The sequence below is a fragment of the Squalius cephalus genome (genome assembly GCF_949319135.1).
Source record: "Squalius cephalus genome assembly, chromosome: 3".
Classification (NCBI taxonomy): domain Eukaryota; kingdom Metazoa; phylum Chordata; class Actinopteri; order Cypriniformes; family Leuciscidae; genus Squalius; species Squalius cephalus.
Genome location: NC_137124.1, coordinates 14,579,763 through 14,606,751, shown reverse-complemented (window position 1 = coordinate 14,606,751; position 26,989 = coordinate 14,579,763). Strand labels below are relative to the sequence as shown.

At 36.2% G+C, this 26,989-nt stretch overlaps 1 protein-coding gene across 1 annotated transcript in view; it reads right to left on the bottom strand.

The window, feature by feature from the left end:
* The window catches only part of adamtsl3 (ADAMTS-like 3), a 162,160-nt gene that overhangs the window by 75,392 nt on the left and 59,779 nt on the right, over window positions 1-26,989 (bottom strand). Inside the window, exon 4 of the mRNA XM_079866508.1 lies at window positions 7,112-7,239. Within this exon, the coding sequence (XP_079722634.1) occupies window positions 7,112-7,239 (128 nt within the window). The remainder of the gene's footprint in view (window positions 1-7,111; window positions 7,240-26,989) is intronic.

The window sequence follows — 26,989 nt, the reverse complement described above, 5'->3', positions numbered from 1 at the left end:
AGTTCCAATTCCAATTTATAAAGTGTTCTATGCTAAACCATTGTAACATGACCTCACTACATTTGCCGCATGTTTAATTCAGCAAGAGGTCTCCAGTTGCAATCATGAAAATAAAAACGCTTGTTTAAAATGTCTTAAAGGGGTGGTATAATGCCCTTTTCACACGATGTAAAATACATCGCTGATGTCCCCAGTGTGTATGTGAAGTTTTAGCTCAAAATACCCCACAGATATATTTATAGCATGTTAAAATTGTCACTTTTTGAGGGTGAGCAAAAACGCTTCGTTTTTGTGTCTGTCCCTTTAAATGCAAATGAGCTGCTGCTGCTACGAGGACAGAGGGCGGAGCTTCAACAGCTTGCACTCACACAAACATGCGCTGAAAATTTCAAAAGCTTTAGCCTTTTATGTTCAAACCGGAGTCAGAAAGTGACAACATGTAGACAACATTTCTGAATGGTTAGTTGATTAATTTATGTAGCTTATGTGTAGTTATCATCTAGTCACTGATTAGCATATTCTATCTTGATAATCTATAAATCACGTTCCCGGGGGCAGGGCTTATGTAAATTTTAGGGTTTGTGATGTCACTAACCCAGGAGGAATGTCGTGTAGTCCCTACGAGCCGTTTGTTGTAGTCCTTAAAAAGCCATTTCTTTAAAAGAAAATACCTCCCTTTGCTTTGAACTTTGAGCGTCATAACTTTGCAGATGTTGCTTATGCTCAAACAGCAACATTACACACTAACTAAAGTTAGAAAAGTGAAATCATAATCAACCACCCCTTTAACATTTGGCAGCCAGATCAAATAGTGAGTCATGTAATAATGAGACATTGGAGAAGACATTACTTCTGGTTAAACCATCATTACTTCTGGTTAAACCAGCTGCCAGTCAGTGATCAATCACGGTTTGTAATGATCCTATTATTTTATAGTATAATACCACAATAGGGTAGAAAAAAAGTGACATCTGAGACTGCTCAACATGTAATTAAAATGAAACATCTGCTATTTTCTGATTGGCTGCAATTGTGTCAGAGCAGTTTCTTGCAGTAATATTTAATATTTTTGTGAAATATTATTTCAATTTAAAATAACTTTTCTATGTGAATGTATTTTAAAATGGAATTTATTTCTGAGATGCAAAGCTGAATTTTCAGCATCATTACTCCAGTATTCAGTGTCACATGATCCTTCAAAATCATTCTAATATGCTGATTTGCTGCTCAAGAAACATTTCTTAAAACTTTTCTTTTTCAGGACACTTTTATGAATACAGCTTTACTGTCATTTTTGATAAATTTAACGTGTCCTTGCTGAATTAAAGTATTAATTATAGTATTAATAAAATGATTACTGCAATGTACTTCATAATGCAACACAAGTATGTGTTTTTATTAGCTTAAACTCTTAATCTCTGATCAGTCTTCTCTTTCAGGTCAACTACGGCTTGAGTTGTCTCCACTCTAAACCATAGATGTCTGTTATTTCTACTCCAGTGCTCTTTAACAGGTGCTCTGGCCTGTGTGCAAGCGATATTGCTCGGATGCTGCGATTCAGAAAGAGCGTCTTTGTTCGCTGACCACATAATCAACTGTGGAATCACTTCCAGATCTTCTTGTAATCAGCAGAACCCAATCACAACACAAGCTGGCCTGCTGCTCGAGCACTTCTAAAGTTCTACTGACAATAAACAAAAGGAGGAAGAGAGCGGGGGTAATTCCAGTAGCTCACAGCAAACTCATGATGGTCTGTTTAATATTGCAAAGACTTTATCAGTGCAAGACATTTTTCTGTGGATGAAATAGCATCAAATGTCAAATTTGTTATTGAATTTGATATTGAAAAAAATCTTTTGATTGACTAATACAAGATTTTCTTTTGTATAAATCCCCAAACCACGAGTCAAACAAACTCAAGAACCCTATAAACCAAAGAACTACTTCAAAAATGCAGCAGTACATAAGACAATTGACAAAAGCTTGACTACAAACATATCAAAACTTTTTTTTGTTGAAAGAAATTATTATATTTATTCGGCAAGGACACATTAAATCAATCAAATGTGACAGTAAAGATATTTATGATGTTTATTTCAAATAAATGCTGTCAAATGCTTTCTATTCATCAAAGAATTCAACCCTTTTGAACTAACCCTTTTTTCAACATTGATATTAAAAAGAAATGTTTCTTGAGCAGCAAATCATCATATTAGAAGGATTTCTGTAGGATCATGTGACAGTGAAGACTGGAGTAATGATCCTGAAAATTCAACTTTGATATCGCAGAAATTAATTACATTTTAAATATATTAAAATAGATAATAATATTAATAATTAATAATATTTCACAATATTACTGTTTTACTGTATTTTGATCAAATAAAAGCAGCCTTGGTGAGACTTATTTTAAAAACATTTAAAAAATCATACAGACCCCAATCTTTTGAAAGGTATCGTACATTCATCCAATTAGCAGGCACCAAAGCGACTTACAAAAAAAAACTTAATGAATGTTCTTGGGAAAAAATGATCCTCACACAGGAATCAGTTAAATGCGAATCACTGAGAGCAATTCTACATTGAGGGTCAGTAGAAGTATTTCCAATGAGACCTGAAGAGTAATTGGCCCTTTCACTTGTTTTCAGTTGGATCTAACCGCTCAGTTAGCTCTAAATGATTATTGTGGCATAAATGGTGTGTGACTTCCATTTTCTATGAGTATTGCTTTAGCTTTTGTCATCTACCCTCCAGCAATGAAGTAATGGGAAATGGGCTACAAAAACATGATTGTGTCCAACATGATAAACAAAAAAACAGATATCTATCCAAATTTTAATGTGCAGAGACAAGCCATTCATTGGGTTATCTACACAAAGAGTGTAAACACTATGGCGCTATCAAAGCATTGCTCTGTTGTCTCAGAGAGGACTGATGCACCTGAAGAGAGCTATCCGTTAGCATTCCCATTCATTTCAATGGAAGTTGGTCAGTAGAAAGTACACAATTTCTCTCTCAGGTCTGTAGCCAATCACCTGAGCTGTAAATAGCATGTGACTAATCACTCTGGAGCAGTATATGGCATAACGGCAGCGTTGACCGGCTAACGACACCATAAGAACTCACACAGTCCCAAATCCTAACTATACTGAGATGACCTCAAACGCAGCAGAAATAAGTCCATTTCACACTTCAAAGAGTTTTCCAAATATAGTAGATGTTACATCCACTATAATATAATGAAATATTAGCAATTTACAGTATATGTGTGTGAGCGATATTGCTTGGATGCTACGATTGAACGGTATAACAAGAGGAAAGACAGGATCAGCTTTTACCAAAATAAGTGGAATTGTCTCCAACGGATTGATCCATGAAAACAATTTGAACATATTTCAACTGAGTCAAAGAGAGCCTGTTCACACCAAGAACGGTAACTGTAAAGATAACTATAGCATCCACACCAGGGGACAATATCACTCTGTTTATTATAAATACATATGCTGTCCTCTGTCACTTTAAATGCTTAAGCTCTTAAATCAATTCTGATTGGCTGTCAATGTTTTTACAATTCAACAGCTGGAAAAAAAAGTAATTCTGGAAGTGATTCCAATGATATTGTTCCTCTGTGCCATTATCGTTACAGTTGTGGTGTGGAATTTGCTATTCTTTTATATTTAGTTCTATCATGACAACTCTCTAAAGATTTTTAGCATGGTAATGGATATGACAGTGTATTTGGTCTAATAGATCTGCTACACTGCTGCTGCTGAATTGCTGCTGCTGCAGAGTAAGTACAGGAACTTGCTACTGGCAATACATACTGATACGCTGCTGGGATTATGTAAGACATAGGCCTACTGCTGCACAAATAGCATATATATAAATTACCCATAGCAGATCTATACAGGTGGAGCTGGGGAAGTTGGAGGTTTCGGAGGAACTCTGAAAGCGAGCTGCAAACTGCTATGGTGAAAGCTAAGCCAGCTAAACCAGCCAGTTAAATGTTGTGAGCAGCAAGCACATTGGCTGCAGATGTGACATGAACCAATCAGCTTGTGCCAAGTAATTAATGCTGTGAATCTCATTAGGTTGCATTAAAGAAGAACTCCGGTCAATTTTAACATTGAGCTCATTTTTTTTTGTACATTTGGAGTGCTGTCAATACAGAGAACAACGACAAAAATTGGTGTTGCCTACACCGTGTTATCCTCTTTTTAAAATTTGCACCCTGTTGACTTCAATGGGGCCAGTTTTAAACCTGCTTTTAGCCTCTTAACATCCTTGATGTGTCATTACAAGTGCACAGGTCATGTGAGTGATTCCTTTAGAGTTAACACGGGTCAATCTGACTGCAGTAGATGTGAAAGATATGAATAAAAATGATGTTTATTCAGCCAGCGCACATACCTGTATTTACATCCTGTTTTCGGTCGAAGTCCATAGTAATCGATTGTCGAGTTCACGCGCGTGATTATAGGTACCAAACCAATGCGCGTGAACTCGACAATCGATTACTATGGACTTCGACCGAAAACAGGATGTAAATACAGGTATGTGCGCTGGCTGAATAAACATCATTTTTATTCATATCTTTCACATCTTTTTAAGAAATATATCTTTATCGTTGTCATTATAGTTATAGTCCTTGGTGTGAACTGGCCTTTAGACTTGATAACTTGAGAGAAACAGACAGTCCCGCCCCAAACTAATGCCTTTGGTTGAGCCAGAGTTGGGCTGGTCAAGCAAACAGCAATCTTTTGATAGTGCCACAGTGTTTACACTTCTCAGGAGAAGATCTGATTAATGTCATATTAAGCTGGGATAGGACAAAGCATTTTAACACAAAAAAATACATTTCACCTTTACAAAGTTTACGATTAAAAAGTTAACAAACTTACTTTTTACAAGTCAACAAAGTTTGTTTTAACGTTCAAGAAACTAAAATTGGCTACAAACAAAACAATCCAATTTGCATTTCAAGATGAATATTATACCCAGAAAACACACTTTGCTGTATCCATGAATCATTCAATTCTCTCGGCTTCATTTTAATGACAACGGCTTCCTTAATATATTCTAAATCATGTAAATTATGCACATGCATAATGTGTACTAACATTATTACTTGAGGAACAAAACCTTTTCTTTGCTTTAGAAGGACAGAAATATGACAGAAATAGAAGTTGAATTGCAAAAAGAGAGAGAAAGATACTTGAGTCCAAAGTGTCTGTCAAGTTTTCCATTCTCTCTGGAAAGGAAGCACTTCTCTGTCCTCTCTCTGAGATCAGCGATAACAACGGGCAGCCTGACATCATGACATATATCGGCAATATAACAAAGACAGATAGGCTAATTCTACCGTGTTCTTGTCTGTAGAAAAAGAGCTGCAGTAATTGAAAGACCTAGCCAAAAGACATCTATCTCTAAACAAGAAAAGAGAATTTAGTCTTCAGAAAAGCATTACTTTATTGCAGATGCCACTTGATTTGATATTTTGTTTTGATTATAAAATGTAACTGAAAAGTCAAAATACCTTTTGGAGCAACTGCACACTGTAAAAGAAAAAAATCCTGATAGATTCATGGCAAAAAATGCAGCTGTGGTTGCCAGAAATTCACAGTAAAGAAAATAACTGTCTATAAATAAAAAATAAATAAACAATTTTGGGTATTATGGGATGGCATACTGGTGACAGCATATGTCACAACTTATAACAGTATATTGCATCAAGTGAAACCGCATCGTATAGACAGTGAACAGGGTCAAACACAGAAGAACCTTATTAGGCTAACAAACATGACACAGCAATAAACATTAATTAGGTTGTCATGCTTGAATGTAAAAACAACATTATTTTATCACATATTTTACATTGTTGCAGCACCTCTCTTCCCAGTCTGTCAGTAAAGCTCTGTTTAGCTTCATTCTCTATAAAGCCCCTCCTTCTGAAACATGCTCTGATTGGTCAGCTGGGTCTGTGTGTTGTGATTGGTCAACCGCTTCCAGCGTGTTTGGCAAATGTCTCGCCCCTTACCATAATCGCGAGTTTCAACACACTACTAACACAACTCAACCAGGCATCACCCCTTTTTTTGTGTATGCCTCAATGATGTTTTTCACTGTAGAGTATTAGCCTGGTTAAAACCAGACCATTCTCAGTAGTAACTGAGTTATGGTCTGGCAAAGCTTCATTAATAACTCATTTCCAAAGGGGCGTCACCAACGGACGTCGCTCAAATGCCTCTGGGCGCAACTGGATAGACCTAAAACCAATCAGAGCGATCGTCATCGTGTAAAGCCATATGCTGTGTCCCAATCGCCTGAGTTACACTACACCATAAAAGTATGTACTCTTTTTGTGATTAAAAGGTATTTACTTTTGAATGTGTAGCAAAAAAGTAGGCAAGCTTTGGGACATACTACTTTGTCATCTTTATCGGACGGATCTGTCGCGTGCATCCTGTCACGTAAACTGCCCTGTCAATCATCTTGTCACAGTTAAAATCCTCTATTAAATCTAATTTAATTTCCTACCGTTTCGGAGAGAAATGTAGTAGCACGTTCATCTGCCAGTGGGTCTTTCATGGAGACTGTCCTCATGTGTTTGCAATTTGAATATAATAATGCATTTAAAAGTTGGAGCGCTTCACCAACGGACATCGCTCAAATGCCTCTGGGCGCAATTGGATAGACCTAAAACCAATTTAGAGCGATCGACATCGTGTAAAGCCCGCCTCAACGTTTCTGATTGGTGCCGCGATTTCAACGGATTAGAAATGGGCTTGAATGAGCTCTTTGCCAGACTACTTGCAGAGCAAATCTAAATTTGCCGGAAGTTGTCTGGGTTTTCCTAGGCTAGTAGAGTATATGATTTTGACAGGTTTTTAATGTAGCATTTTTGCAGTGCAGGTTTAAAGGAAGGCTTAGTGTTCGACAAGTCATAAAGATATAAATGCATATCTCTCTCTGTGTGTCTGTGTGTGTGTGTGTGTGTGTGTGTGTGTGTGTGTGTGTGTGTGTGTGTGTGTGTGTGTGTGTGTGTGTGTGTGTGTGTGTGTGTGTGTGTGTGTGTGTGTGTGTGTGTGTGTGTGTGTGTGTGTTCACTCACACTCCATTGAGACACCTGCGTAGAGAATACGAGGCTCCACCTCCACAGGTTCGAGAACAGTCACTCCACGAGCCCCAGGCATCCCAGCCGGTGTCCCTTTCCTCATCTGAGCGGGTCGTTCTTGAGGACTGCAACACACAAAAACACCAACATTTAAGGATGTACTACTTTTTTATACTAAAATATTTTCTCGAATCCAATTTCTAAAGAGAGTCTACTATAAGTAAACCATTCTTAGCAATGCGGTTGAATTTTCTGATGTTATACACTACCAGTCAAAGGTAGTGAAAACAATACAGCAAAAACAGTAATATTATGAAATATTATTACAATATATAATAATTGTTTTCTATCTGAATTAAAAATAAATAAATGTATCCCTGTGATTCAAAGCTGAATTTTCAGCATCTACTCCAGTCTTCAGTGTCACATGATCCTTCAGAAATCATTCTAATATGCTGATTTCTACATTCTAAAGAGCTGAGAGAATTACAGAGCTTGGACACTTTCAAGGCAGAACTGAAGACCTTTTTATTTAGAAAGGCTTTTATGTGCTGATTGTTTTATTGTTTTTATGGTTTTTAGTATTCTGTAGTTATTGTTGTTCTTTTGTGTAGCACTTTGAGATTCTTCGGAATGAAAAGTGCGTTATAAATAAAATCTATTATTATTATTTATTAATTTACACTTTAAATGATATTAAAATAAAAACAGTTATTTTAAATTGTAATAATATTTCATAATATTGCTATTTTTGCTGTATTTTAATCAAATAAATGCAGCCTTGGTGAGCATAATAAAAATAAAAAAAATAATTATTATTCCAAACATTTGGACAGTAATGTAGGTGTATGAATGTCTTTGGTTAATAAAAAAGGCAAGAAAATGCATACTAAGCAGTTTTTTATTTTTTATTGTTCATACTGAAGGGTTCCCACACCTTTTCACCAATTTGTGAATGTGGATTTTTTTCCCATACTAAACTGTTCAATGATACCCTCTACTTTTAGATCTCGGGTTTCTCCTCTTTAGACCTGAAAAATCGTATCGTTCTCAGTTGTGAATGTTATTGCTGCACAAACTTTTTTTTTTAGAAGAAAAACACTAATTCATTCCCCAGTTTTATTTATGTTTCGGTCACCCACCTATCCATTGAGTTCCTTCACTTTTCCCACCAGTAAATCCCACTTGGACACCAGCTACACACTGACCTTGAACATTAGCTGAGCTCCTTGCGTTCCAGAATACTTTTGCTTGATATCTTTACCCACTCAAACTCCTGTGTGTTGATATAAGTTATAGAGCAAAATATACTAACGTCTAGCTCAGACTGCCTTTTTATTTGGTGTCAAATCAATTGAAGCTCGCATTTACTGACCTCAACCTCCCATGTGTCTGATCTAAAAGCAGCCAAGACTGTAATAAAGCAATAAGACACGAGAGACTCTGACTCGTGTCTAATAACAACCCTGTTCTGAAATCTCATTTACATACAGATTTAGAAATGGCACATCAAGTTTGACATAACATTGGTTCGTAACTATAGTGCCATTTTAAACATGTAATCAATAAGATTCAAGTGCTGCAGTGGAGGGCAAGATTTTCAGTGAACAACAACCAATTTTCTTCAAATTTCAGTTTGTTCTTCACACAAAGTTTCAGAAAACTTGCTCGTCATAAAATCTCATTTTAAAATTCTCAATTTTTTCTCATTGAAAAAGTCTTATTTGAATGCCTTTCACAGAAAATATAAGAGCGGGGGGGGGGGGGGGGGGAGAGGATCACTAAATAATGACAGAATTTTTTGACTTGATCTATTTCTTTTAAACTCTAATGCTCATCAATACTAATTGATCACAAATACAGTAAAAACAGCAATATTGTGAAATATTATTACAATTTAAAATATCAGATTTTTATTTGAATTTATTTTCAAATGTAATTTATTCCTGTGATGCAAAGCTGAATTTATAGCATAATTACTCCAGTATTCAGTGTCACATGAACCTTCAAAAATCCGGTTACACTTTATTTGAAGGTGTCATTGTTACAGTGTAATTATATATTTAAGTATTGAGTAATATTAAGCAACTACATGTATTTACTATAGGGTTAGGGTAGGATTAGGATTTGGTTTAGGGTTAGTTGCATGTAATTATGCATAATTTACTGGTATTACTATGGTAAATACATGTACAGTAACATATGTAACAAGGACACTGTAAAATAAAGTGTTACCAAAATCCTTCTAATATGCTGATTATTAATGATGAAAATTATGCTTAATATTCTTGTAGAAACCATGGTACTTTTTTCAGGATTATTTGATGAATAGAAAGTTTAAAAGAACAGCATTTATTTGAACTAGAAGTCTTTTGCAACATTATAAATGTCTTTACTGTAACTGTTGATCAAATCAATGCATCCTTGCTGAAGTTGCTGATTAAAAGTATTAAAGGGGTGGTTGATTATGATTTCACTTTTCTAACTTTAGTTAGTGTGTAATGTTGCTGTTTGAGCATAAACAACATCTGCAAAGTTACGACGCTCAAAGTTCAAAGCAAAGGGAGATATTTGCTTTTAAAGAAATCGTTTTTTAAGGACTACAACAAACGGCTCGTGGAGACTACTCCACATTCCTCCCGGGTAAGTGACATCACCAACCTTAACATTTTCATAAACCCCTTTAATACCACCCCTTTTTTAAAATCTAAATCCCACTGACCCCAAGCTTGAACAGTGGTGTACCTCCATTTCAAAAATATTCTTTAGATGGATAATGTGCAGTTGTTCTGTGGGAAAGGCAGATTTCTTCCTGCATTCTTCTTGCTCATTTTCATTTGGAAAATGTAACATCCCTGCTTGTACAGTTCTATTACCATGAATGTGTGTAAAGGCTTTCTTAATTTCACATATTGGACCGCAGTCCTAGTTAAACAGTCCGTCAGTAGTTGCCAATGAAAACAGACTAGCAGCAGTGGGCTTTGACTAGCTAACCTCGCAGCGGTGATGGGATGTCAGCTTTTACAATGATCTAACAGCAATCCATTTCCCTGAAGACTAAACTTTCCAGTCAAGAGTGATTCTGTAAATTGGCCTCAGATTAGATTTCAAATCCCTATTGTTTTAAAAGTTACTATCACAGGTTCCCTCTATAAGACTTCCTGATGGGCGGCAAATCTTTCTGGTTTCTCGCCAGACTCACCAGGTAGAACAGCACCTAGTTTACTCCTGTCTCTTCTCATCACAACCCTCTGACATGAAAATGGGACTGGAAGAGATCACATCAATGCTTTAGAGGAGAAATCAACACTCATTTAGCATCTACGCTGAAGCTGAGGAGTCTGTCGGCTAATGCTAGCTAGAGGTTAGCTTAGGACTTGACAACTATGGCTGTTGAAACTTGACCGTTTATAAACAATTTTGTGCACCAGATTAGGACAAATACCAAATTCAGGCTTGAGGACTTTTTGTTAGGCTTATAGCAAAAGAATATGAGCAGCTTTTGCCTACAAATGCACAAAAACACACGCACTTAGAGGCTTTTGCATCTGAACTCTTCATATATATATATATACCGTATATATAGGCAAGGCTGCATTTATTGGATGAAAACACAGTAAAAACAGTATTATTGTAACATATTTAAGATAATCAAATAAAACATCTGTTTAACTGTGTCTATTTGAATATATTTTAAAATGTAATTTATTCCTGTGATGTAAAGCTGCATTTTCAGCATCATGACTCCAGTCTTCAGTGTCACATGATCTTTTAGAAATCACTAATAGTGTTAAAAATGTAATCAGCCTAATCAGTGCTGATATTGTTAACTAAAACTAAAATAATTACAAATAGTTGTAGGTAATTGAAATAAAGGTAAACTAAAAATAAAATAAAATATAGCCTAAATAATACATGGAAAACATCAAATTAGAAATGCTGCCTTGGCAACAAACTGAAATAATTGAATGTACCAACATGACTAAAATTACAACTGAAATAAAAATAAATTAAAGCTACTGCACACAGAACTAAAATAAATTACTAAAACTTAAACTAAAATTAAAATGATTTGTGACTATAATAGCATATAAATAATACTAAAATAAAACATATCATGGGGTAAGAAAAAGAAAATCCTAAGAAAATTAATTTAGTTACACTTTATTTTGAATGTCCCCTTTAGATGTTCTGTTGACATAAAGTTGCACCTACATTTCAACTAACTCTCATTAGAGTAGTTGAGTATATGTAGAGTTTTAGAGGTAGGATTAGGGTTAGTAGAATAAGTTGACGTGTACTTGCAAAGTTACTTATTGTCAGTAGAAAGTCTGTTGTGGAGCATCAAAATAAAGTGTTAGCAAATATTCAGACGGTCTTCGTTTTGGAGTCACATCCTGGGCCTTCCCGGTCAGAAGTGACCGGACACCTAAAAATGAAACTTCCTCCATCCCAGTAAAACCAATGCAATTTATTTTTTTTCTATAATATTTTTTCTTTTTAATTTTGTATTTTGAGAGAATTTTATTGAATTTATTAATATTTATGCAATATTTATGGTCTATTTTTGCCATTGAAAATAAAATAAAAATGTATATATATATATTGTTGTTTTTTTTAATGCAGTATTTTAATTTAATATAGAGTCTAGGCCTTCAAAAAAAAATGTTTTAAGCAGATTAGCACCATCTGGTGAGAGTATGGAGAGAAAGCGTAGAACCATGGTGTAACCACTAGATGGCATGTACAGCTCTCTATGGAGAGGCATGTGAATTCCCCAGCTGTTTATGGACACATTTACTTTTTTTTTTTTTTTTTTTTACAGAATTTGTAAAAAAAAATGCAATTCATTCAATTATAACACTTTATGTAAAATAATATTTAAAAAACAAATTTTGGGGGGGATTTTTAGATTTTTTGTCAATTTCCCATTCATTTCCTATGGGGGTCATTTTTGACCGAAGACCACAAGTGTGACTATTTTTTTTACGACGACTTAGCATGCTCGGATCATGACCTAATTTTTTTTGTGTTCACATACCTAATGCCATAAAAGTCACCAAGTTGTAACATCCCGACGAAGCTGTGATTTTTAAAAATTCAAAACAGATTTTTTGTAATAAAAATGTATTGGTGTGTATGTGTATAAAAGTGTGTTTGTATGTGTGTGTGTGTGGGTGGGTGTGTCTTTTTTGCACTCTTGATGTTGTAGAGTGTCACCCCTTTACAGCTGTGTACTTTTTTTAGGATTGTGGCCGATTTGTAGATTGTACACACAAAAATTCGAAGATTTTTTTTTTTTTTTTGTCAATTTCCCATTCATTTCCTATGGGATGGTCATTTTTGACCGAAGACCAAAATCGTTACTATTTTTTTTACGACCACTTACAGTAGCATGCTCGGATCATGACCTCAATTTTTTTTTGTATTCACATACCTAATGCCATAAAAGTCACCAAGTTTCATAACATTCCGATGAAGCTGTGATTTTTAGAAATTCAAAACAGAAAATGCTTCGGTCAGAAATGACCGAGGACCGTCTGAGGGTTAAGCAGACGGTCTATGAGAGTTAGTTGACATGTAAGTGCAAAGTTACTTACAGTCAACAGAACGTCTAAAGGGGACCATCAAAATAAGGTGTTACCGTTAATTTTTACAGCATGAAGGTCTGTCCAATGGTACGGCAAGATGCTCGAAGCCAGAAGGAATGAGACTAAATCAGTGACAGCGGGACCATGCAACAAATGTGTGACTCAGAAAACCCACAATATTTACTGGGTTCTCTGGTGTGTCATTTATTGGGCACTCCTGAGCACATTAAAAAACTCAAAGAAAATAAGAGCAAAAGATGGCAGACACCACTGGCAGACGTGCTGTTCAGAGTCTCTACTGCATCTCATGACTGAGCTCTCCGACGTCTACAGAGGAGTCATTTCACAATACTGGCTAAAGAGGAAAACCAAACACCTCTCTCAGGTTACTCACAGATTTCTGAACTAGCACAGTCAAACAGTCTTTATTTACTTTATGATTTCATATTGACTAATATTCGGTCTTAGAATTCAGATGCACTACACACCTTCAGCAATGCCAAATGTATGTCATTATTGAATTAAACAGCACATTAAACAGAATTAAACACCTGAAAATGAACCCCATTTTGGTGTTTGTTTAATGAAGTGAAAAAATGGTCTAACAAAGTTTGCAAGGCCGAATCAATTAAAAAATATATTGGATTTACTGAGAGCTACAGCAGTGTGTGGGAATTTTTCTTCGTTCTCCGTATTATTCCCTGTGTCCAACACCTGCCTGCAATTATTCAGTTGTTTATGTATTGTTCTGTATTGTTTTAATGAAGTGGAAATTGCTAAATAAACAGAATCTAAATGCGTAGCTTGAGTTTCCCGATCATTATGACAATTTAGTACTTTGAGTACAAGTACATAGAGCCTAATTGGACCTCAATATACACTAAACCACATACAAAATAAATAATAACTTGATAAAAAAGATTGATAAAGTATTTATATCTCATATTAAGTGTTGCACCAAGTTTAAAACTTGGAGAAGAGAGGAATTTGTTAAATTCCCCAACCAGAAATACTAAATACATAACGTGTTCAGCACTGTTTTTTCTATGGACATAAATGATGAGAAACCTATACAGTGAAAGAAGGAGCAGAGCAACATCTAAAGACCAGGACATGACAACCATCCAGAACAACCACATAGCAACCCCCTGGCAACCACTCATGACACCCCAACATATTTTTTCATTGGTCAAGCACATCTCACATTTTTTAAACTTGTTCATTTTGATATATTCCAAAAGCAGGTTTTCTTAACCCAGTGTATTTTTACAAGGAGGACACATTTTGGGAATTCAACTTCCAGGTCAGTGCAATGCATTTCCTAGCAACAGCGAAGGCAATGTTTGTATATTTTATTTTGTGGTTGCATCTGAGATTAAAATCAGTGCAATTTCCTAAGAGACAACGCTCTGAGTCCACTGGAAATGGAGTGTCCAATATTTTGGCCACTGTACTTCTAACCTATTGCCAACATTTTTAACTTTATTGCACCCAATTGTAGAATGCAAGAATGTAGTTTCTTCTAAAGCCACATTTGAAATACTTCACTTCTGGATAATAACTATGCAGCTTTTATGGAGTGTAACATGGTTAGCATTTAATCCAGTTAGAGAGTTTGAATCTAGACTTGATTCAAATAATGGCTGTGTTTCAAATCCTAGCTAGATCGCAGTAGCCAGACAGCAAGTAAATCACCAAGTTTTTTTTTGATCAGAGCCAACAGTGTCACTGCATTGTTCTGGGGAAAAAAAGCATTTGGTCCATAGCGATTTTCAATTCATATTCCCATGTCTCTCTTGATTTGTCAACAATCAGAACTGAGTGAGCTGAAAGTATATTTTGGACAAGAGCGCTCCAGAATATTGTGTGACCTCATATAACTCCACTATACTTGTCAGTTTAGGTAAAGCGTTTTGATTGCCAAGACTGTTCCTTGGGAAAGATCTTAGTTGTAACAAATAATAAGCTTGTTAGATAGATCATGTTTGTTTGTCACTTACGTTCTCTCCTCCAAGAGTACTTTCAAACAAAGATGCAACAAATCACGGTTTGTGTAACCGAATAGTCTCTAGATGAATTACTATAATCAGTTTAATGGATCAGTTTATGCCAAGGACAAAAATACCCTGTAGTGGATGTTTTTCAGCCAATACTGCAACATTAGTTTGAAAAAGTTAGCCTGAGGTTTATGGTGCAGAGCTTTCACCCAATTAAATAAGTAAATCTTGAATTTAGATAAAATTTAGATAGAATTTAGATTGAATTTAGATAAAAATCCAAATTTTATAATAAATAAATAAATGTGAAATATAATAAATTTTGGGTGATCACTGACATGATGACATGAAAAATATCAAAAAGAACATCACTGGAAAAGGATGTTGTATTAACTCTTAGGCTATTATGGTATAATGAATTTTGAATTTTGGATGCATGGTCTTTAAGAAATAATGTAGCTACTATAACTACTCTATTTAAAAATACATTTAGTTTAAGATTGTATCAAGTATTTTATGATAAGCTTTATCGCTATTCTATTTTAGCATAGCTATTTGAGAATAATGAGAACAATAGCATAGCCTGGCTAACGTCAGACCTCGTCTCATTGAGACGTGGTCAGGGAACCACATTTTCATTTTCTCGTATTTGAGGCGTGGTTTACGAATGCCCAGAGCCGTTTATTGGGCACTACGAATGTCTATCAAATGCGCCTGTACGTAACTCATAGCCAATCGTTTCAATTATACCAGATGACGTATGTAGAGCGACAGAAATTCGACGAGGAAGAAGACGAAATAAACTTGCGTTCTAAACTACTTAGAACACTATCTAAGGCTGCATCGGAAGGTAACTTAGCGTCTGATGCCATGTTGGATCCATAGATATAAACAAACTGCTTCGGTGTGTCGCATAGACGTCGTCATCGTCTTGCTGCTCCCTTCCCGTTCTGTGATTGGTTCCCTTTTTGGGGGGAAAATCTGGTCCATGGTGTCCAGGCTGCCTAGCAGCGTGAATAAAATCGCGCTGCGCGCAAGGCAGCATGGGGAAACCCAGGCTAACAATAGCAGTTAGTTTCCTCCATTCTTAAACTGACTTGCCCCCAACTTGGAAAGGGGCTCAAAGACATTCCTGAGTTTCCCCACGTGTGCTTATCTTGTAAATACAATCATTACCACATGACTTGATCAAGGGCAGTATAACTTGTCTATCTTCATCAGTCGTCTTCCAACAGTAAACATTTTTAGTGCAAACATAAATCTATTTTGATGAATAGAACCATATTTTTGTCTAAAGCATACTGTTGTCTGAGAGAGAAAAAATTAGTTTCAGTTTTCCTCAATTTGTTCTGCCAAAACAAATCACACAAATGTACAGGACAAATACGGCAAAATGCAAACACTTGCTAACAGTAGCTTATCTTGATCGTCTATCATTACCACACATTTCCCTAAAATATACAAACATACTGCTCAAAAAAGGGGAGATGGTTTGCAGAAAGTTGCCAATTTGATTGGGTAAGATGTTTTTTTTCCAAATAGCAAATTGATTCTTGGCTGAATCTGCTTAAATTTCAGCTGTGAGTTTGGCCTACATACAGTACAATACCACTACGAATTATGGTCCAAGACTGGCCCAAAAGGTGCTAGCCAAAAGTAAACCAGTTCAATGCCAAGAGCAGACCAAAACTCACCCACAACTTATTCCATCTCCCCAGAAACCAGCCATCACATGCCTAAAACAGTGCCAGAATCCCCAGATATCAGTCCGAAAAGAGCCAAACTGCAACCACCATTACCCCAGAAGTCACCCACAACTCCTTAAGATTAATTAGTTGTGAGTTAGAATTTGGCCCAGACTCTGCTAGTACAACTTGTGGAATAGCATCACTAGCATTAGCATGGTCGTGGGTTTGCAGCACTGCATATCCTGAAATATAATTTGCACAAGTATACCAATGCTTCTGGCACTACAAACTTGATATTGTACGTTCATGCATTACAAATGATGTATCAGACCACAATTCATAATGAAGTGAAAGTATGTGTTCTCAGCATACAAAAGTACCACAAATTATAATAAAAACACTCCTTCGTTGCAAGCAACATGTAGAGTGCTAAAGTTTCAATATATTAAAATAGATTTTTCATTTTTAGGAAAGCCCTTAACTCTGTGATATGGAAATGATAATAAAGAGTGATCAGTTGCATCGCATTTATTTCTTGCTCAATTAATGTTTGCGCAAACAAACAAAAAAATCTGAAACTATCCATGAGCAAAGATGGCATCAGTGTTGTTATTGTTAAATACTAAATTGAGATAAAGTAAAATATAAATATTAGATGGAAAACTTAAACATAAATGGAATTTTGCTATTGTAACTAACTTAAATAAAATAGTTTAAGTTGTACTAAAATTACTAAAATTAAAACTGAAATTAAAATAAATTAAAGCTATAGAAACACAAATGTAATAGGAATAATAAAAATAAAAATGACAAAAGCACAACAAAATTACTTTTGAAAAAAATACTTGAAATGAAAACTGAAAATATAATATAAAACCTAATTTAAACTATTAATAAATACTATAAAACTATAAATAAATAAAAATACTAAAATAACACTAATCCTAAAAATACTTTCAGGGCTGCTGAATGGGAATGCTAATGGAATAAATGCAAAATGTAATAAGTATATCGGCCCTTTAAGTACAGAGGTTTATTACCACCAGATCAAAACAACTGTGCACATTAAGTATGTTCAAAGGGATCATGCTTGCAAAGTGTTAGCAAAGCATTTGTGCCTGCATACTTGTGTAAAGCATGTTTCTGACCAATGTCGCTTTGGAAATCACAAATGCATAATCATAAACTTTCTATATACCAACAGACACACACATACACACTCAAGCACACAGTGGCTGGCCTGGTCAGACAGTGAGTGGGTGTGAGAAGGTGATAAGCATCCCTTCGGCTAGAAACTCTCCAGTGGGACATAACCTCCTCCGAGTCTCCCACAGACCACCAGTGGAATTCTCTCATCAATCATATCTCTCCAAGCTCCAGATGTGTGTGTGCGTGTGGGGGCGACGGATGGATCAACAGGTCCATGAGATTCTCGTCAAACGTTGGATGGAAAGCAGCAGCGTTCAGCGACGCGGCTAAACAACACTTTAACATCTGGGTGAGCTGGCTGCCGAACACAAACTGTGTGTGTTGAGAGGGAAAAAAGGGTAGGAGAGGTTTGGGGAGAGTTTAAAGGAATTGTTGACCCAAAAATTAAAAATCTGTCATTATCTAATCACCCACATCTCATTCAAAACTCGTGGAACACAAAAGGGCTTTTCACACTTGCAACTGTTAACTCGCCAAGCTTAAAAAAAGGACAGCTTAAACCAGCCTGAGCTATTGTGCCGGTTTTAACTGATTTAAATTGGTCAAGCTGGTTTCCCACCCTGATTTGGAAGGTGGGAGACCAGCCAAACAAACAGATGAAAGCAGCAAACTGTTGCAGGTTGGGAGAGCAGTTGAGACCAGGGATATCTTGTTCAATGTTTCAAACTGTTCATAACTCACACTAGGAAAGTTATTATCTTAGTTATTCATGTTTCATGATTTCAAACTGCACCTGTACATAGAGTGCTGCAGGAGTCCAAAAATCCAGAAACAAGCATTTTTGAACTTCTGGTTCCATCGTCCTGAAGTCTGAACAATGACGTTTTTGGTTAATTGCAAATGCTTGAAATAAGGTCTGTGGTTAAAAGGTGCTGTATGTAATTTTTTTGAAAATAGTAAAGCATAAAAATACCATGGGGCCTATTTTAACGATCTAAGCGCATGGTCTAAAGTGCACAGTGTAAGTTCACTTAGGTCGTGTCCGAATCCACTTTTGCTAGTTTAACGACGGGAAAAATGGTTGGCGCGCCAGGCGCATGGTCTAAAAGGGTTGTCCCTATTCTCATAATGAGTAATGGGTGTGTTTTGGGATTTACGTGCGTTAAACCAATCAGAGTCTCATCTCCCATTCCCTTTAAATGCCAGTTGCGCTTGCGCCATAGCAGATTCGCTATTTACATGACGGAATTTGATAGTGGAAAGACCGAATGCGTCTCCAGAGCGCAAACAGATCTGCAAAAAGGCGGCTAAATGGGACTTACAGGTAAACATCATGTCGAAGAGGTAAACTCACCTACTCGCTAGTCCGCTTTTACAGCCTTGTTGTCTTTATACTCAAGCTCTTGCAAACTATTATAAATCAAACTTTCCCATTTGTAGATTTTAAATAAAGATTTAGTGGTGGTGACGTTAAAAGTCATGCAACTGTGGTGTAGGTCGTTTTTTTCTGGCCATTGTATTTAGGTTTCAAAATTCATGAAAGTTGTGTTAATTTGTGAAGATTATATTGATGAACAAAATGTGTAAGAATCATAATTCTGTTGAGAGGGTTTTTTTTCTATCTAAAAGCCCATGGAAAAATTCTATTGGGTTTTTGTCAAGGGAACCAGGGTGAAGAAAACTTCTAGGTTGCCCAACAAAAATACATAATCACTCCAGCACTTTATTTTTAAACCCTGAGGTAATGTTCTTATATGCATATTTATGAGGTCAATGACATCAAGCTTTATTTGTCCAATCAGTCTTACTGAACTTACTACAAGTATGAAATGTTGCTTTAAAAGTGAGATTAACCCAGGGTTTTAAAAATATCCCTGGGTTAAGCTCAGTGTGACAAACTCTAAAAGGAGGTCAAAGCAGCTCTTTTTTATGTAAAGAAAGCAGATAAAAATTGACACATTTTTTATTACAAAAGTACCATAAAAATGGTCCATTTTACACATGCACCAGAGTCTTCTGAAGCCTTGTGAAAACTTCATGCGAGGACCAGACAAATCAGTAAATCACAGATTTTCGTTTTTGGATAAGGAATGAAAGTAACAAAACGTGGAACGTTTTCAAGCAAACCAATTGCTAAATGTGGATCGAATCCTCTGTTATCACAATCTTTATCTTTGGGAATGATGTCACTCAAAGAGTCGCAAAACACACACTCTTCCAAGTCACCCTGCTAAAATGTCTTTACGCTTTTTTGACTCTCTTTTTCAGACGTTTGCTTGCAATTTCATCCAAGAGGCTAGTTACTCTAACAAGCTGTGACAAACACAATTGCGTTCTGGTAGTGATGTGAAGATCAAAGTTGTCAGGGAAGTGAGCCATATGGCCGACGCATGTACGGCCCCAGAACTCTCAACATAATCAGCCACTGTCTGATCTTCTGCACGGGACACAAATTAAAGCCAAATGTTTAGAAGTGTTGAGCAAAAGCGTGAAATTTTCCTCATGCAACGCACAGTGTTTGATATTCACAACTTAACTGGTCTTCCAGAACTGTGCAGGTTTTTATGTTACGTAACTAGTTGATTTGCTTATATACAGTATTTTCCTGTTTTGATAACTCTCTTCCAAAACCTTGTGAGCTCTCTAACATTATGCTGCCTTGTAAGACCATATAAGGCCTTATTTAACCAAATTAAAATGCAGTTTTGGATTTATCTTTTATGCAATAAGACAATCCCAGAACGCACTGTGACAAGCACAGCTGAAATATATATTGCACACACTACAGTTCAGAAGTGTGGGGTCAGTACATTTTTACTTTGTAAAGAAATTAATACTTTTATTCAGCAAGGACTAATTAAATTGATTAACATTGACCAATCAAAATGCTACAAAATATTTGTATTTCAAATACATGCTGTTCTTTTGAACATTCAATTCACGGTTTAAAAGCATTGGCTACAGATGTATTGTTGACGAGTGAAGATAAAATGAGATGGTGTCTGCAGCTTTTTCTTCTCGTGATTAGAAGATGCTTGAAATGAGAAAAAAACAGACAGGCTGATCCTGTTCTCCTGTGCGCCGCATGTCTCTGGAGGTCTATTCTCAGCATCGCTATGAGACTGTAGAGGTACTACACAGTCTCATAGCGATAGAAACAGAGACAGACAGGATGATGGACAAGCAGAGTGATGGAGAAAGAAACAATGTTAGAGATAAAAATAAAATAAAAACTCCCAGGACTTCATGCCTCTGTTCCAAAAAAGAGAGCTGCCTAGCCAACATATGCATTTAATTGAAAGGGAACCTCTTAAGTGACTGATTTGGAACACTCTACATAAGCAACAACTAAACCACAAATCAACACATGAAACGCATGGGAGACTCGACACGAATTTGAATAGAGTTTGAAGACGAGTGGAGGACGAGAAAGGGCCAGGCCTGGGATATTTATGTTAATGTTTTGTTTCCGTTTAGGCGAGGGTCTTCCGTAAGAGGATGCTGCTTTACTTTTGTTTTGTTGTTTATGTTGATTTTGTGATTAATGGGCCCTATTATTATATAAATGTTATTACATTATTAACTCATTTTATTTCATCAATGCAATGCATTATGGTATCATCTTCCCAGTTGAAAGATGCTGCATTACAATTTTACAATGTTTCTTTAAGCAGTGAAACACAAATCAAGCGTAGAATCAGTTCTGGCAGGTCACGTTAGTCAAGCTCGCATCAGCTGATACACGTCTACCTATAGGAATACGATGCCTATCACAGCATCCATATACAGTATAAGCTCCTTCAGTATTATCAACAGCTATCGCGTTTCTCAGGAGCTAATTACCCTCCTCCATCCCCAGCTCCTCCTCCCGTCCAGTCTGGATTTGGCGTTCTGATTCCCCTCTGAATCAGACTAAATTCTTGAATAATGTTGTACATTAAAATACTGAATTAATGATATCTGCAATACATTCATGTTGGTTCTGTTTACCCTAAGGGGGGTTATTGCTGCTCTCCCTGATCTTATCCATGTTCTCAATTTTGGACTGGAAATTAAATCAGTTCATCTCAAAGGTGTTTTTTTTTTTTTTTTCATCTGCTCATGCTTACATTAATAATGATCTTTATACACATTAGAAGAAACAAAATTACCCTTTTTTTAGCATTTCACACATGTAAGAAGAACATTATCTTCTAACAGTAGTACGTTCTTTAGTTGAGGGCTTTGGACCAAACAGCACATACGAGACATAGTTTTGGTTTGGCGAAGGGCGTCTCATGTTTTCATTAAGGTGAGAGCAAAACCACAAAATAGGACTCTTCATCGAAGACCTGGCACATTAATTCAATGCTATGTCAGTGCCTAGGTGAGCACATGCTATCAACAGGACCTTAAATTAGCTCACCTCAGCTCTTAATATTAATTGACTGATTAATATGGAATTGGGCCTACGCCTAGACAGCTGCACTCCATAGTTCAGCAAACCATAACATACTTCATATGTAACATTATTAGAGAGTCAGGCACTCTTTACACCTATAAAATACATTTAATGGTAAACACTGTCCAATCAGTTGTGTCAACCCCAGAAGAACAATCCACTGTAGCTCAAACAGCAGAATATGGTGCCAAGATCATGGGTTTGATTTCTAGGAAATGCATGAACTGAGAAAATGTACTAAATTCAGTGTAGGTTGCTTTGGATAAAACATCTGCCTAATGCTTAATTGTAAATAATACAAGATTTTTAATCTTGCCTGTGCATGCCTGTGTTAAACTCACGGCCACAACGTTAGTGTGTTCTGGGTGGTTTCCAGATCATTTCTATGTAGTTATGAAGGTGTTCTGAGAAGTTGTTAGCATGATGGTATACGGTTGCCAGGGTGTTCTGGGTTGTTTCTAGGTGGTTAAATCAAAAGAGCCCACCCTCAAGTCTCTATGATATTCCTGTATAAATATGTGTAATTTTTCCACCAGCCAGGCAAAAACTGCAAGTGTATTCACAAAGAAAATAATAGCACACCTCAACAAGCCATATGATTTGAGTAATCATTCATGTACATAGCAAAAACAGTGCCGGAAAATGTATGCCAAACAGTTAAATATAGTGTGAGAGGTTTAAATCAACAGTAATAGCGGTGTTGATGTGGACAGTAATAGGGATTCCCAAACTGGGGTTTGTGAGTTGATTAAAAAAGTCAAATTTAAATATGCAATTTGAAAACCAAAGTTAAACACTATATACACATGAAGAGTTCAGATGCAAAAGCCTCTAAGTGCCATCTGAAATTTTCTTCTAGAATGATCATTTTTATCAAGCTTGTGTATTTAAGTTCAGTAATTTCACTTAAATGACAATTCATATGTAATTTTCATTGCCATTTAAGTGAAATGACTGAACTTAAATATATGAGCTTGATAAAAATGATCATTCTAGAAGAAAATTTCAGATGGCACTTAGAGGCTTTTGTATCTGAACTCTTCATATATATATATATATATATATATATATATATATATATATATATATATATATATATATATATAAATCAATTTTGAACATAATGAAACGCAAATAATAAAACCGTGACTACTGCTTGTGAATATTAGAGCACAATCTGTTTGGTAATAAGCAAGTAAATTAAACTTTACTGTGAGTATTGATTGTAGGTTGTAATAACAAATTAATTTTAAAAAGGACAGAAAAAGATCTGTAAAACCGAATGCAAATCTAAATGTTTTCTTTTTCTCCTCTTGATTTCACAAGTCTCACTCCAGGCAAAATCAGGAATTCTCATTAGGATCGGCGCATAATAAGACGTCCTAATGGTGCAATTTATATCTTCTCTAAACGGACTAACCGATTGAGTCTCGCCATGAAGCTAATTAGCATGATCCATGACAGCTAGGGGAATTGAGGTCAGAGAAATCAAGATTTACAGATTAGATGAATTCGTCTGACTTATTTGGCCTCAAACTTTTGCGATCCAAGACAGCTGTGACTCATTCCCTAAAGGAAAGAATTCAAATGCAACGTGAAATTCCTGCAGAGTTGACGGCTAGCATTAGCAGGTGCTAACTGTCCTGTAGATGTCACTGAGGCATAAAAACCACAGAAATTTGCATTCATCATAATGTGAAAAAGATATAAACCAATTATAGGGCCAAATCAAGCCTGAAATGAAACTGGATGCCAAAAAAGCCGACCCCTGCTGTAACGAAATGCTAAAAATGTGAAAACTTCTCTGCTTTTTTTGTCGGCAAGAATCTGGATAATGCTCCAAATATGCTCATCAAACCATTCAGACTGGGAGGTCTGTTTTGATTAAATGATTTCTTCCTATCCAACGCAAGGTTAAACAAAGCTGGAAGGGCTTCCAAACTAATAACTCTTTATCATGGACAAGATCAGTGTGATGAAAAAGCTAAACAAGAAAAACCTCATTCTTCTCTCCCTCCCGACATTCCCTCTTGGATATCACTTACAACCACACACTCACATATGAGAAAACACAAGACGAGCTCCATCAGATCCAACACAACCCCTCTCTAATACAGAAGATTGCACCGAGACATCTTGCGCCATTGTGCTGGTGCCAACACAAGATGGCAGATAAAAAATAAAGCTGTGGCAAGGCAAAAATTCACAGTTCATTGACCTTAAATGTTCTAACCATCGCTGAAAAGCACATCTGCAAGACCACATTTGAGTTATGACGTTTCACCCGATTGCAACTTCACTCATCTTGAGCAAGGTAGTAGAATAAGGTAATACTAGGTAATAAAAAACCCTTTTCTGTCACTTAAATGCTTATTAATTCATACTAGAAGTGAAAAGGAACACCACACACAGCAGTCAATTCTGATATTTAAAATAAGGCTTAAAGGAACAGTTCACTGTCAATATTTATTCACCCTCATGTTGTTCCAACCCCATTTGCTGTTATTTACTTTCATGTAGAGAAATTTCTGAAGAATCCTTTCACAGCTCTTGCTATACAATGACAATTCATAGTGTCAACCTCCAAAAACATTTTAAAAAAACCCCACTATATTTCAAGAAATTAAATCAATGAACAAGTTGATTTTCAAAAAAAAAAAAATCAACAATTCCCTCCACATTTTACCACTTTTTACCAGAGAAATGCGAGAATTATATCATTGCATAATTATATTTGTAAAAAAATACAAATAAAGCAGTGTAGTTTGCATATTAATTGCAAAATGAAAGGCAAATAGGGTGAATTTCCATTTCAAGATGTCTTTAACTGCTTAAAATTATGAGTAGCTTGTTGCTTGGCAAGCAAGTTTCCCAACTAACACAGAAAGTTCTCTCAAAGTTATGAACAAATGTTCTTCCAGTAAAAGCTAGCGTCGCTGCAAGATTCAGTCACTCAGATGATCAAGATCCTCCAAAATCGACTTCACACCAAAAAAAATACCTTTTGTGTTCGCCATTGTGCAAAGACAGATTGTCCCAACCAATTCCAAAACACTGATTCAGAAAAAAACACTGTCCAAACTCTCCAACTAGCCTGACATAAAATCCTACCTCAACTGGACGTCCTGCAGGGCGCCAAGTTCAGATCGTGCCTCGCCTTCTCAAATTTGGATAGGGAGATCTTGGGCTCTGAATAGTGTAGAAGCTTGATCGACATGTCTATGGAGAGCTAAGATAGTCAGATTTAATGACGTAGGAAGCAATACGTGATGATGTCATCAACAATCGCGGCTAACAAAGATCATCGAAACTACGGGTAATAAAAGTTTTCGGCTGCATCGCATGTTTTGATCTGCACATCTGACACATATTACAATGTCGTTTGGCCATGCATGCTCACAGACAAGTGAAAATAGTCTAATATTGAAGAAAGCAACCCAAAGAAAGAGCTGATATAGCGTTTGAAGCTAGCAGCTACACACGGAAGTAGTGATCAGAGCAGGAATATGACACATGTGTTTACTTGTTCATAGGAGTCATATCCATCTGTAAAGTGTTCGATCGGTGAATTCGATGCAATATTGGTGCAATATTGGAACCGTCCATGGGGGTTCAAAGAGTTGAACTTTAAGAGAATGTTCATTCAGAGTTATCTGTGATCTTTAATAATGTTCTAAACGTGTTAGTAGAAAAACTTTATATATACACAGTACATCGTTTCATGAAACTTTTTTTTTTTTTTTTTTTTGGTTTCTCCAAATGAATTGGTTTCTCCAATTCACCACGATTTCAGCTAACGTTTTTTAAACGTTCAGAGAACATTGAAAAGTAACGTTTACATTATGTTTACAAAATTATAAAATGGAATGTTTCCTTAACATTTGTATATAAAACGTGTGTGTGTGTGTGTGTGTGGTTGGGTTAGCTTCGTATACTAACCATATAACCAATTCAATGGCTGATTATATGTCAGCAAACTCTGACGAGCAATTATACTTATATAATGTACAGAAATAGTAGGAAATTGTGAAACAAATGAAACCGCTAGCTGATTAGTTCCGGTGAATAAAATTGCATGCTTTCCATCACCATTACCCTTCAGTGAAAGCACCTTATTAAACTCATCTTTGAGATTCCTTGCTTGGCTCAAAAGCACCCAATGGAAAACATCTTGCAGGTTCAATATTTACATTGGCAAATGTGTGCTAGCTTCATCTGCTCTCTAATATAGAGCTCATTCACGTACATTCAGATTTCAAGTTCAGTGTTTCAAAGGAGGAATACAAAAAGTCACGGCTTGGACTCAGATCCAAAAGATGGAATATATCAGCATGTTCAAGTGTTTGACACATTAAAAGTAAAGTTCTAAAGTGAAGTGAGCCGAGATGAACGCCCGTTTATAATTCATTCCCTATTGCAGTGGTTCTCAAATGGTCAGTTATGACTTGAAAATGAGCCACAGATCTGTTTCTGGTTGGCTGCTGACCACAGAAAGAAACAATGCTAAATGCAAACAACAACATTTAATTAACTTTATCACAAACTACAGCAAATAAAATAAAAATGGATAAGGGAAGTTAAAATGCTTCCGATTTACATTTTGCATCTGTTTTTGGCGAAGTGCCTCATGCATGGATTACCAGTGTTTGATTTTAAGGTCAGTTTTGTAAGAAAAAACATTTGGTACCGTATGTTTCCTGAAGCAAGACCAGATGGGAACCACTGCTATATGCTGTAGGAGGATTGCTGAGCAGCAGGCTCGCAGTGGGAATTGTGGGATTGACAGCAGAGCAAGTGGAATGAGAAATGCTCGACTTAATACAAATGAGAGATGAAAAATGTTGCATTTTTGCAACTGTAATTGTGCACAGAAATAATTAAATTATTTATAGCATATTGTGCAGACCACACTAAATGCAACTGCTCACATCTTTGGCTTTCCATCATGTCCTGTCTTCTTATTTTTGTCTCTACAAACCCATTTTCCTTCTGTATGACCAGTCAAAACA